Source organism: Eutrigla gurnardus, assembly GCF_963514095.1.
Source record: "Eutrigla gurnardus genome assembly, chromosome: 22".
NCBI lineage: Eukaryota > Metazoa > Chordata > Actinopteri > Perciformes > Triglidae > Eutrigla > Eutrigla gurnardus.
In genome coordinates, this window is record NC_139933.1 from 1,667,610 (window position 1) to 1,680,534 (window position 12,925).

At 42.5% G+C, this 12,925-nt stretch overlaps 1 protein-coding gene across 1 annotated transcript; it reads left to right on the forward strand.

Moving 5' to 3' along the window:
* The first annotated feature begins 4,237 nt into the window (after positions 1-4,237).
* Positions 4,238-5,884, forward strand: rasd1 (RAS, dexamethasone-induced 1). The gene is made up of 2 exons (XM_084039906.1): positions 4,238-4,607; positions 4,776-5,884. Exons 1-2 carry the CDS (start codon positions 4,337-4,339, stop codon positions 5,303-5,305), a joined length of 801 nt encoding a protein of 266 aa, XP_083896032.1. The 5' UTR covers positions 4,238-4,336; the 3' UTR covers positions 5,306-5,884.
* The last annotated feature ends 7,041 nt before the right edge of the window (positions 5,885-12,925 follow it).

Genomic DNA, 12,925 nt, shown 5'->3' on the forward strand with positions numbered 1-12,925 from the left:
CGATCATGTAAATTCCCAGAAGAGCAGCGAATCCAGCAAGTGGTCTCGAACTCTCCTGTGTCCTCCTTGTTCCTGCAGCGAGGAGTAATTTGCGTCAGAGACCGGAGACCCAAACACATTTCTACCCACTGACTGATTTCAGACAGTTTGTATGTGGCCGCTAAGTCTCCAAATACTTGACTGATCTCACATCTCCACTCAACACCTGCATGCAGACACATCGCCCGCCTTCAGTTCCCGGGAATGCAGCCATGATCGTTGACATCATGAGACACTTAACCTCCTAAGACCTGAGCTCTTATTTTCTCTTTGCTATTTGGGCTTATCAGGACCTGATAAATATACAAACTAAGGATTGTCTAAGCTTCGTCCATGAAGCAGAATTAAGTTGCTTTTTGGCTGAGGTACAAGGTGAAGTCATGTGAGGCTCTACGCATGTTTTCTTTGTGTGTTTACAACGGGAGTAAAAGTCGACAAAGACAAAGAACATCAGGTCGTAGTGAATGTCTGTATCCATTAATTACAATAGAAATGGTACAATAATTTGTCAAATACATGAACATAATCTTTGGTTCTTACTTCCAAAAGTGTTCAAGAAGGTCAGAAACCCTAATTTGCTATTTGGCAAGAGTTCGATGAGGAGATTGTGATACCAGTGTGTATGTTAGGTTCAAGGAGGCGATTAGCTTAGCTTAGCATAAAGATTGAAAACTCAAAATTTAAAAAATCCACCTAACTTACTAACTAATTACACCGTAGAGCGTATCTCTTTGTTTGATTTCTACATATGGATCATGTTTATGAGGTTAATGTAACTATTTAGAACGGTTTAGAATCTCTGATTGGTTCTTGTCAACCTACAAGTATAACTGTAAAACTACAGATAGTGGTTTTTACACATCTGTAGGTTTACTAGTTGAACAGATAATAGAAATGATGTAGGTTTGTAGGTGCTATGATCCAGACTGGTTGTTTCCTTTCTGTCATTAAAACTTCTGTTTTCTGTCCTCATTAGGTCAGCGTCACCGTGAATCGACTCCCTCGATGCCTTTTTATTCCACGTTTTCAAGTCTAGACAAAATAAATGTTGGCTCACTACAACAGAACGCACGGTTCATCAGGTTTATTCTGACCTTGTTGCTGCCTGAAGAAGAACAAAAGAAAACCTGTGTTCCAGCCAGCCGGCTTTTCATCTGAAACTAAATAGCTAAAAAACCAGAGCTGCAGAATCCAAGTAAGAAATCCTGACATGCTTTCTGAACGTTGTCTTCTTGGAATAACGGAGTTAAGCTAGTGTGGAATAACTGAGGTGGCATTCAGGTATTTGCATGTTTGGTTAAGAGAACATGTATTTGCAGCATATTGGTGACCTGATGCTGAGCTGTAATGATTGGTTGTTGGGTTTTTTTTCAACCCAGAGCCTATTTTCCAATGTCGTGCGTCGCGTTTACATGATAGTTAGATGTCACATACAGACACTAAAGGTTGCTTTTTGGGGGGAAGTCTGCAGGTTGGCGACACAACAGACGATGACGATCTTCTCAACTCTACCCGAAAAAGTATCGTTGGATATTTTTTGCTTTCAGACAACATAAAACAATAAAATAATAAAGTAAAATAAAAAATGTTTCAGTCAAATTTTAAACGGGTTGGCACGGTGGCAAAAACCTGAGACTCCCTTTCCCAAACCGGAAAGCCGATGTGAAATGAATCACTGAGTTATTTGAAGGTTAATGATACGTTTTGTCACCTGGTTGGATCTGCAGTTGGAACTGCAGTGAAGCAGAATCTGTGTGTTCTGTGTCCAGATGTGACTGTGACTCATATGATGTGAATGAAATGAAGCATTATTTCTGCCTCTGATTAGACTCAATCCGTCAATACCTTTAAAAAAGAACCTTAAAACGTACCTTTTCAGTTCAGCATTATCTAAGGCGTTATGTAAATAAATAAAGTTTACAGTTCAGTCGTGTAGGAGGCAGATTAGAAGCAGATCAAACTGAGTCTATATCACTGTAATACATTTCAGGTCGGTTTAACTTATAAACTTAAGTTCAAACGCTGCCTTAAATATATGAGTAAACTCAACTCTGATCAAAGCTTTATTTCAATTCAGGAAGGCAAGTTTTATAAATTAATTAATCACCATTTATTGTTTGAATGAGTGGGAATTACTTACTATGTTACATTATGCTTTAAATAAAACGTACTTTCTCTTGTTAACTTAACTTATGATTATATGTTGCTTCAACTCACAAAGTTCAGTTATTTACTAGTTATTTAACTCATGATTTTTTAGCATTTGAACTTGATAATTTGAGTTTAAACTATAAGAAATATTTCTTTTTTTTTTCACAAACTACATTTCCCACGGCTGATCTGTGTTTTTCTCTCGGCCTGTTACAAGTTGCGAATCTCGTATTTGCTCGCCGTCGGCACTGTTTGTTTTTCCGCTCTCTGCGTTTCCTGCAGCTCGCCGCCAACCCTTGCCGTGTCATCGTCTATCAGCCAAACACGGTTTTCACACGCTTGCAGCTTTCATCGTTTTTCTGTGTTTCCCAAAAATGGGTCAAAGAAGAAGGAAGAAAACGATGGCTGTGGGGGGATTTTCATCCTATCTGGACATCAGTGATTCCCCTCCCGGTGCCTCCTTCATTGCATCTCTTTGTTTTGGATCTGATCACCCATTTTGCTTGATATTGGCGTATTTCCACCACTCATACACCAGTGAAAGCCTCTTCTGACACATAGGAGAGTGGAGAAAGCTCGCCATGACTCATTAAAACAATGCATCCATACAGGTAGGCCGGTCATGGGACACGGCGGGTCGCTGTGCACAGCTTGTTTATCTAAGCAGGGGAGAAAAAAAAGGACATTCAAGTTGAACTGAGGCTGCCGGCGGCGACTCCGTGAAGCACGCTGTAGTTCGTTAACCTGATTCACCGCAGACAAGGACAATACACTTATTGATTAGCCCAGAGTTTGAAAGGCCCTGAGCCAGTCACACTGGGGGGGGAGGGGGGGTAGGTATGCGTTTGATCGTCACAGATCTGTTAATGCTCATAAAGCCGCCTCCAATCCAACTAATTTACACTGTGTGAAAACACACACAAAGACCCGATTCACAAAACTGGGCTTTTCTCTCAGGGGATCATTGAAATGTACTTTTTTTTTTAGTTCCTCCCCCAATCACCAATCAAAGACATGACGGAGAAAAAACAAGATCAGTGGGACAAATAGTCAAGTGGCCGTAATAATTATGACGGGATTAAAAAGGAGGTTGTCAGCTGACGTAGTACAAACACAACTTTCACCCAGGTAACTGCTGTTCACATCCCCGTAATCCTAAAAGCAAAAGCCAAGACTTTAACATAGAAGTCGTACTTAATTTACTAATCCTAACCTAAGTACATGAAAAAACGTGCTCATTTGTGTTGTGTTATAATATTTCATAGCGCCCCTCCCCTTCACTTCACAGAAACTCAGTTTTATGAAGCGCTACTGAATAGATATTAAAAACAGCTTCGCTTCCACCTTCATTCAATGTTAATTCATTCATTACAGAAAAATATTTATATCTATATAAATGCTCTTGAAGGCAATCCACTAAACAAGGAGATGGAAACTGCTCATATTGTGAGTCTCTTTCCTCAGGTAAATCATGCCTATTCTCATCTAGGTGAAATTGCAGCCACAGTGCCCCCTTGAGGTCGCTTTAGTAACTGCAGCATAGCCGTCCTCAGCCACTCTACTGAAGGCTGAAAGAGTAACTGTGTACTTGTATGGATCCAAATCTTGAAGTACAAATATGTATTATTTTTTTTATACATGCATGAGAATAAACTGAAAACTTCAAATGACTTTAAAGGTCACTGGGGTCAAAGTGGACAGTTTGTCTGGAGGAACTCACATCCGCTGCTGTTTGATATTTAAGCTTTTTTTAACTGTGTTGCCAAACCGGTTAAAATTCCGGAACAGAAGAATAAAATATTCACTTGGTGGAAGTTAATGTTTGTCTGCTCTCCCACCGCCTTCTACTTACACAATGCTGTTTTTTGGTTCCCAGCTCGCTCCTCTTCGCCAGAAAGCAGGCTGACGCACCGGCGAGCCATTGGTCCCTCTGATTCCCAGCGCTCAATGAATTCTCAGGTTCCTCCTCACTGAGCCGTGACGTGGGCGGGAGGAGGAGGAGGAGGAGGAGGGCTCCTCTGGTGTGGCGCTTAAAAAGCGCAGCTCCACCACTCCGGACTTCAGAAACCACACACACAGCAGAGCTTCACGAGAGCGTCTCCACTGAACCAAAAAAAAGCGCCTTTTACGCACACAGACCGTCACCATGATTAAGAAAATGTCTCCATCCGAGAGCGAGTTTGACATCCCGGCCAAGAACTGCTACAGGATGGTGATTCTGGGATCCACCAAAGTCGGGAAGACCGCCATCGTGTCCCGTTTCCTGAACGGCAGGTTCGACGAGCAGTACACCCCGACCATCGAGGACTTTCACAGGAAACTGTACAGCATCAAGGGGGACGTGTACCAGCTGGACATACTGGATACATCAGGGAACCACCCTTTCCCCGCCATGAGGAGACTCTCCATACTCACAGGTACTTATCCACCAGCGTGCATGGATCCGTGGAGCCGTGCGTCCTGCAGAGCGCACGGCTGCACGGTGCTCCAGCGCCTTTTACTGTGAAGGGTTAGAAGTAAAACACACTTTTCATGTATCCAAAGTACAAGCAGAGGTAACTAACGGCGTCCTTCTCTCCCTCCAGGTGACGTGTTCATCCTCGTGTTCAGCCTGGACAACCGGGACTCCTTCCAGGAGGTGCAGCGGCTCAAGCGGCAGATCTTCGAGACCAAGTCGTGCCTGAAGAACAAGATCAAGGAGAACATCGACGTGCCTCTGGTGATCTGCGGGAACAAGGGCGACCGGGAGTTCTACCGGGAGGTGCAGCAGGAGGAGATCGAGCAGCTGGTGGCCGGCGACGAGAAGTGCGCGTACTTCGAGATCTCCGCCAAGCGCAACGAGAACGTGGATAAGATGTTCCAGACTCTGTTCACGTTGGCGAAGCTGCCGCACGAGATGAGCCCGGACCTGCACCGGAAGGTCTCCGTGCAGTACTGCGACATGATGCACAGGAAGTCTCTGAAGAACAAGAAGATGAAGGACATTGGGGAGGCGTTCGGCATGGTGACCCCGTGCGCGCGGAGACCCAGCGTGCACAGCGACCTCATGTATATCAAGGAGAAGGCCATAGGGGGCGGCCAGGGCAAGGACAAGGAGAGATGCGTGATCAGCTAAAGCAGAACTCAGAGAGACTTTAAACTCATGAAATCTTTGGAAAAGGTGAAGGAGCGGCAGCTTGAGAGGCGACCTGCGCGGCCTGCTGCGCTCGAACTCACACGGGAGGTGTTGGAGGCGCCGGGGGCGCCGCCGCCGCCGCGGCCACGCGCTTTGGCGCAGCGCCGTCTCCATGGACACAGACTGGACACGCGAGTCCGCTTGAACTGCAAAAAAATAAAAAATAAAAAACTGCCCAAAAATGGGTGCTTTGCTTGTTCTGTGAAGCCCGAGTGTGAGACGTGGCGGCTTCATAGCTTGTGAGACTCGCGCATCAATGTGTTTTGTGTGACGTCATGCCTTTAAACTGATGCCAGAGGGGGGAGAGAGACTCAGGCTCGTGGAGGTGAAATGATGGGAGGAGGAGGAGGAGGAGGAGGAGGGAGAAAATGTTGTTTACATCTTATGTATTTTGTAATGTACAAAGTACACCTGAATGTTTCCATCGCAAGCCAAACAATTTTATATTGTGAATGAATGTATATTTATTGTTAATGTTGATTATTTTTATTTTTTTTTGCAAAGAAGAAACAAAATCTTAATATAATAAAAAATAAATCAATGAAAATCTATCTTTTTGCATTGTCATTCGTTCCATCTGAAGTCACCAACACATGATGCACACGCAATGATGGGAATCTATAAATATATAACATAACATCCTCCAGACCAGTTCAGATCTGAACCTGCACCCGGATCCAGACCGAAGGAACCCTCTTGAAGATGATTCGATCTTTGAAACCCAAATCTTAACATGAATGAAGTGTCCATCAAACTGACCCTTGAGCATGAAACTCAGCTATAAATCATGAATATGTGTGAGTTTTTCTAGTCAAACATAATAAAGAAATCAAAGTAATTGTGAAAGTGTATCAGGGTTTAGAACATTATGGTGGAAGTATATGATGACACCAGCAACTTTTGACATTTGGAGATTTCTGCAAGAATCCCATTTTCCGTCGAGTAGATGTTCAGAAACATCTGCTCAGAAATCCACCTCGCCAAGTAAAGCGGACCTCTGAAGGCCTCACGCCTCTGGTTCGTTGGAGCTGCGTTTCTTGTGGCTGCGACTTCCCTTCAGGTCACATCAGGTCATTTCAGACAGAGGTCAAGAAACAATGAAACGGCTCATTGGAGTCTCAGCTTACGTCATTTTGCATTATAATCACAAGACTTATGAGGGACCCCAAATGTTCTTTTAGGATAAAGGACTCGTGGGTTTTCCCCATTTTCATTCACATATCTCGAGGTGACGGATGACCTGACCCCAGGCCAGTTTGTCCTTCGCCAAAATGTGTATTCTATACACATATATCATTTCTATAGCTGAGTCCATCCATTTTATGCACATGCTGTACAACACGGCAGCACAAAGTGCTCCACTCCTCGATGGAGGTAATTATTATGCATGATTGTCTCTATTAGCTGAAGAGCAAAACATTTTGTTTCTCTCTTTAAAAGGAACACTGTGTCGGATTGAGTGGGGAGATTCATGACAGAAATGTTATTATATCTTTGTTTTCGTGTTTGTGTTACCTTAGAATAAGCCCTTCATATCTCCAGGACATATTCACCAAATAAATCCAATATTCACTACATGTTGGCTCTACTTTTTACGAACCATTGTAGAAAAGGAAAAAAACGGAGCCGGGAAAAAAGTGGCTAAAAACCCCATAAATGTACATTTATGATTCTAATCCCAACGTGTGACAACGCCTGGTTAAGGTCCTCAGGGTGATGATGTTGATGCTTATTGTTGCTTTTATTATTTTTTGGAGTCTCCTCAAACAGACCGATGCTGCCAGACGTCGGACGACTCATCGCTCCTGCATCAGGAAACCATTTTGGCTGAGGTTGGTCGCCGTTCGGCCTCGTGTTGCGTAATAAATGTGGACATGATGTTCACATTAAATAGAAACGTGACGGTCTCTCCTGTTAGCTACTTGTTACGTAAGATCCCTCCGGGGACTCCAGGGTTACCGCATTCTGGATTAGTGTCTATTTAATTGCGTCTTGGGTTTTGTATATTTTTAATGTTGACACATGTGTTATTCCTTATCTGCCAATGAAAACAAGGAAGCACATGGAGAGGGGAACCCGAGCCGGCCGAGAGGTTAACAAAGGAACATGGTCTAATGAAGTGACGGCTACTTGTAAAGTCAATAAAGTTGTAATGTTCTGTTCAATGATCCATGCAGTGAGATCTTTAGACATATATGGGATTACTAAAACATGGTTAACAAATAGCTTTAATAACAGAAATAATGCAATGTAAAGCATGTTTTCTTGCTATAAAGGAAAAAAACGAATTCCATCCACTTATTATATGCAATCTGTGCATTAAAACAAAGACCAAAAGTTGCATATTTTTATTTATTTTTCCTACAGTGGCCCTGATACGCCGTCATATATATCTGTAAAAAATTTAAAAAGCCCCATCTGCTCTGATTGGTCAGCGTTTCTGTTCTTCTAAACGAGGCGTCAATCTCCAGTTCTAAAAAGTAAAGCCAATGCTGAAGTGCCTTAAACTTGCATTCACTCTGCTGCCATATATTGGGCATATATTAGTGATTTAAAGGGGTTCAAAATGCTTTTTTTCCCATTTCAGCTCAGCTTTAATGTGTTTATCAGCAACTCATGATCTTTGCTTTATAAGCGTCCACATCTTTAGTTAAATGCACATCAGTTTGGTGACTTTGCATCAAACTTCTCGTATATCAAGGAAAACTTATATCATAAACTCACTGGTTTAATGCAAACAGGAAGTGTGTTCTGCAGGAATGCCACCATTGTTGTGTTATGTACATCATAGGAACTAAATGCATGCAATCATCTTATCATATTACTATCCTGACCGGCTTTAACCTCCACTATGATGAATCTGAGCCTGTGCGTGTGTGTGTGTGTGTGTGTGTGTGTGTGTGTGTGTGTTCACCCTGGTACTCCACATGGCTACTCATTGATCGCTTGGTTGCATTCCAGCAGCAGCCACCCACATCCTCCTCCGGACGCAGCAGCACATGATCAACCCAGTTAAGTTGTAACTCAGCCATTTGCTATTATTTGCTTTTTTTTATTGTGAATGAAAAAACCTCCAGCGAGCAATCAAATCTGTTAACGAGGAAACTTTACGCTTCATCGTTATCTGACTGGTGAAATGAACATCTTCATATCAATGCTATGCTTTAGATGAACCTCATCCCACAGAACAACATCTTTGATGGAACGACCGTAGTTGCATGGTTGACGCCCCGGTTTAATTATCTTTGTTATCTCGAGGCAACGGGATAAATATCTTGTTTTCCCAAAGCCATTAAGCAATTTTCTTCAAGCTAATCCGTTAATATGACATTCTCTTGAGAAATGACCTTTTCCTTTCTTAAGATATTTAACACACTACCAAGAAAACACTCACTTATTAAGAGATAATGAGACAATTAAAATCGTGAACTTAAGATAATAAAAAGAATATTGCAATCACAGACAGTTCCGGCTTCTTTACAATCATGTCCTTTTTTTTGCACTAAGTATTATTAAAGAGCTCAATATATAGAGCATGCACTGCAGAAATGTTTGGTGCACATAAAGTGGGAAAGCAGAAGTTTGTCATGAGCCTCAACTCACATCCAAAACAACACATGCAGGAAAATTGCTCACAAATCTAATTGTGTTGCATCTCCATGTTTTCTGTCTGCGTGTCACATGACTTCTGTCAGTCCAGACTTCGTAGTTCTGCTCTGTGCATCTGTTGATGCTGCTGAAGACGTAGCAGCTCTGAAAAGTAAAGCCAAGGATTAAGTGCCTTAATCTTACGTTCTCTGTTCTGACCATCAGGGGGCGCCACCTCAGGTTGCAAAAAGAAGTCTGGTTGCTTGGAAATCGATGAGAAAATGACCCTACTTTTCATTCTATCTTGGTAAATATGGGTTTATGGTCTCGGTTGCCAGTTTCTAGTCTTCTTCAATCCGATCCCCAACTTTTGGAAAATGTGTCCCCCGAACAATATCATTAAATAAACATGATATAGAGTATAATAATTAATTTGGACAGCTCTACAACATGGCAGATAACTATAGTGGTTTCAGAAATAGCCACAGTCCTTTGTATTGCTCCTTATCGTGCTACATTCTAAGCCCGCCCACTTTTAGCGGACCAATCAAATGCAAAGGATTTGAATTAGATCCCACTTATAACTGTGTACCTCTGCAAATATTCCATTTTAGTATGACATACGCTCTCACTTCCTTTTTACTGGGCCTCTGAAGGTTTCCTAGTGTCAAAACACAAAGCATTCTCAAGAAGATTATACCTAAATAATCCAGCATGAAATCCAGCAGCTGAGCAAAACAAAATATTCAGTTGAAGTGTGTGAAGTTGAAAGAGTCCCCTCCCAAAAAAGATAATAATTTTGTATTGAGAATAATAACCAGGGCCACATCACTTGAAAATGTTCCCGTTCCAGACTCCATTTATGCCTCCTCCATTCACATCAACAAGCATCATTTTGTGTTTGGGAACGGAGGACGCTGTAATATCAAACAAAAACACCCAGCGTGATCGGAGCTGCTGAGTGAAGCAGCGACATGCGGGCCGGTCGGCAACGCAATTAAAGTCCTTCAGACCCCTTGAGTCATCGGCCACCCGCCGCACACCGACCCCATCAGCAGACCTGGCAGGTTCACTTAGACGTAAGACGCCTGTTATACTGTTTGTGTTCCAGAGATGTTGTGCGTCAGCGGCTCAGCCTACACACACACACACACACACACACACACATCAGAATTGATGAAAAGTGTCTTATGTCATATGTAATTGAATATTCACTCCTGCGTCTTGTCCGATCTGAAGCCTTTGAAGGAGCAGATTATCTTCGCACGCAGGACGAATCATCTGTTTCTTATGAAAAGCTCCTCGTCATACGAGCCGTCTCATCCCCGCTGTTCACCCAAGACCAAATCCTGCAGGAGCAGCTTCTGCAGGGATAAGGAGACACACACACACACACACACACACACACACACACACACACACACACACACACACACACACACACACACACACACACACACAAACACAACCTGCAGGTCAATAGCCTGGCAGGTCTGCTTCTCACAAAGAAGTTATAAAGACACAATCCCTACTGTGAGTTCTGTGATCCGTTGCCCCCCATAGCTGTTATTGTAACCGTAGACTGTATATAAGAAGTGGGCGTAGTCATGGTAACGTACACACATTGGTTTGTGCACGATCAAACAAAGTTATAGCGTCATAATTCAAGCTCAACTTTACAGCTAAGTGTTTAAAGTCATCTTAGTAGCTAACTAGCATTGGTGGCGTGGTAGCGACCTGTCAATCAGCAGGTAAGCCCCGCCCCCTAAAGCATCCCCTTCTTCCTGGTCTGGTGGACTCTAAATGGACCATAATGTACTAAATGAACGTCATGCTGGATTGAAGAAGACTTGAAACTAGAGATTGAGACCATAAACTCATGTTTACAATGTTTACTGAGATAATACATCAAGAGAGAAGTAGGACCATTTTCTCATAGACTTCTATACAACCAGAGAGGAGTCGCCCCCTGGTGGCCAGCAGAGAGAAGTAGGACCATTTTCTTCATAGACTTCTATACAACCAGAGAGGAGTCGCCCCCTGGTGGCCAGCAGAGAGAAGTAGGACCATTTTCTCATAGACTTCTATACAACCAGAGAGGAGTCGCCCCCTGGTGGCCAGCAGAGACAATAACGGTTTAAGGCACTTTAGCCTCGGCTTCACTTCTCAGAACCATCTGCTTGTAACAGATGTGAGGTAGGCTTGTCCAATCAACCTCAAAGTTTATATCATTTGTCAAATACTGTTATAAAAATTGTAAATAATGTTCATACAATATAACATTATTGTTTAATATGATGTAATAAAGAGAATGAGGCCTCATGTGTGTTTTAGCTCACCCAGTCTTTTGCTTCTATTTTACAAGGAAAACCAATGATTACCTTTTCCAACAAAATGCATTGTTATAGATAACGATATGACACTTATAAAGTAAAGTAATGCATCTGTAATGATAAACCCATATGTTTGCCTACATCCAGGGATCCTGTAATGTTCCACTGTAGTCGTCAATAAATACATTGTGATTAATCAGTAACTCTTCCTCCCTGGGTAAATATGAAATATCTGCAGCTGGATGTTTTTACAGGCGGAGGCAGGATATCCTCCAACACGTGCTCGTGTTTACGTCTGTAAAAAAGTCACATATTGATGATTGATTTTTGCAGCCGGGGACAAAGTGATATTGGAGTTTGAGTTTCACGAGCTTTAGACAAATCCTCGGCTCTGATTGGCTGTTTTCACTGTAGGTGCAATTGCAATTAGGAAAACACGTGTTTCCACCACAGATGTCTGGTGGACTATCAGGATACAGCCACAGTTTTATAAAAACGTATCTTTTTATTTGTTACAAACTGCTGCGTTTAAATCAAATCACCACACGGAGATTTTGTACATTTAAATCCACAGTCATTCACTGTATTTGTAGCGTATTAGACGTAGATCTTTGTGTGTGTGAGAGGGAAAAGCAGAGAGCCGTGTGATGATGACTGTGTTGATGGCAGCACAAAGTCTCTTTGTGGGCTCCGCGGTCTGCAGGAGTGCAGAACAAACACACATCAGTAGTAAAAGTTGTGGAGAGGGAGATCCTGCGTCACCAGAGATGAGGAGCTCTCGTGCTCGTGTTGACCTTTCGAATGAGGAAAGGCCAACAACACTGCACTCTGTGAAGTCAAAAAGCCACATCGAGTTCAGATTAGCACGCTGCGTGATGCCTTTCCCATAAAACAGTTTGCAGACGATGATTTCAACAGGATGCAATGATAAAGGTATGAAAATAAAATCAAAATCTGTAAGGCTGTAGACCTGGATTTTCTAAAAATGAAAAGTTTGCAATCAAACCCTGGACTTGCTGCTGAACTAAAACTGTGTACATGCTTTGCAGTGAGACGGTTCTTCAGCATGCCAGCGAGTGTTGAGCATTCCTGTGATGTTTATGCCCCGGGGGTTTAAAAGGCCTCAGTGGTTTCGTTTCTCCCCAGAACTACGTGAACCTGAGGGCACAGCGTAAATACTGAACTCATCGAAGCCGTTTTAGTTGTCTGAACTTAAACAACGAGTCGGCACATTATAAATGATTCAATGTTCTGGCATTTTGCTTGAAGAGAGCTCTCTCTCTCTCTCTCTCTCTCTCTCTCTCTCTCTCTCATTCACTCCTTCTTACTCACGATCCAGGGCTTCTATAGAGGATTATATTCAGTGAGCTCATCTGTAAAATTAAAAACAATCCACAATAAATACACACTGATCGGATGTAATTTCAGTTCCCCTGGTAAGCAGTGATGTATATGTCTCGGGCTTTTATTGTGAAAGGTAAGAAGGAAAGAAGTCCTGTTGTCATGTGGAGGCAATTAGCATATTTCCCAAATGAATAAATAAATACTTTGTGGCTGTCTGTGTTGTGATGCACTGCTTCGCTCACATTAAATAGATTATTTTCCCGTCAAAACTCTTTTTCTCTAGATTGCAGCCACA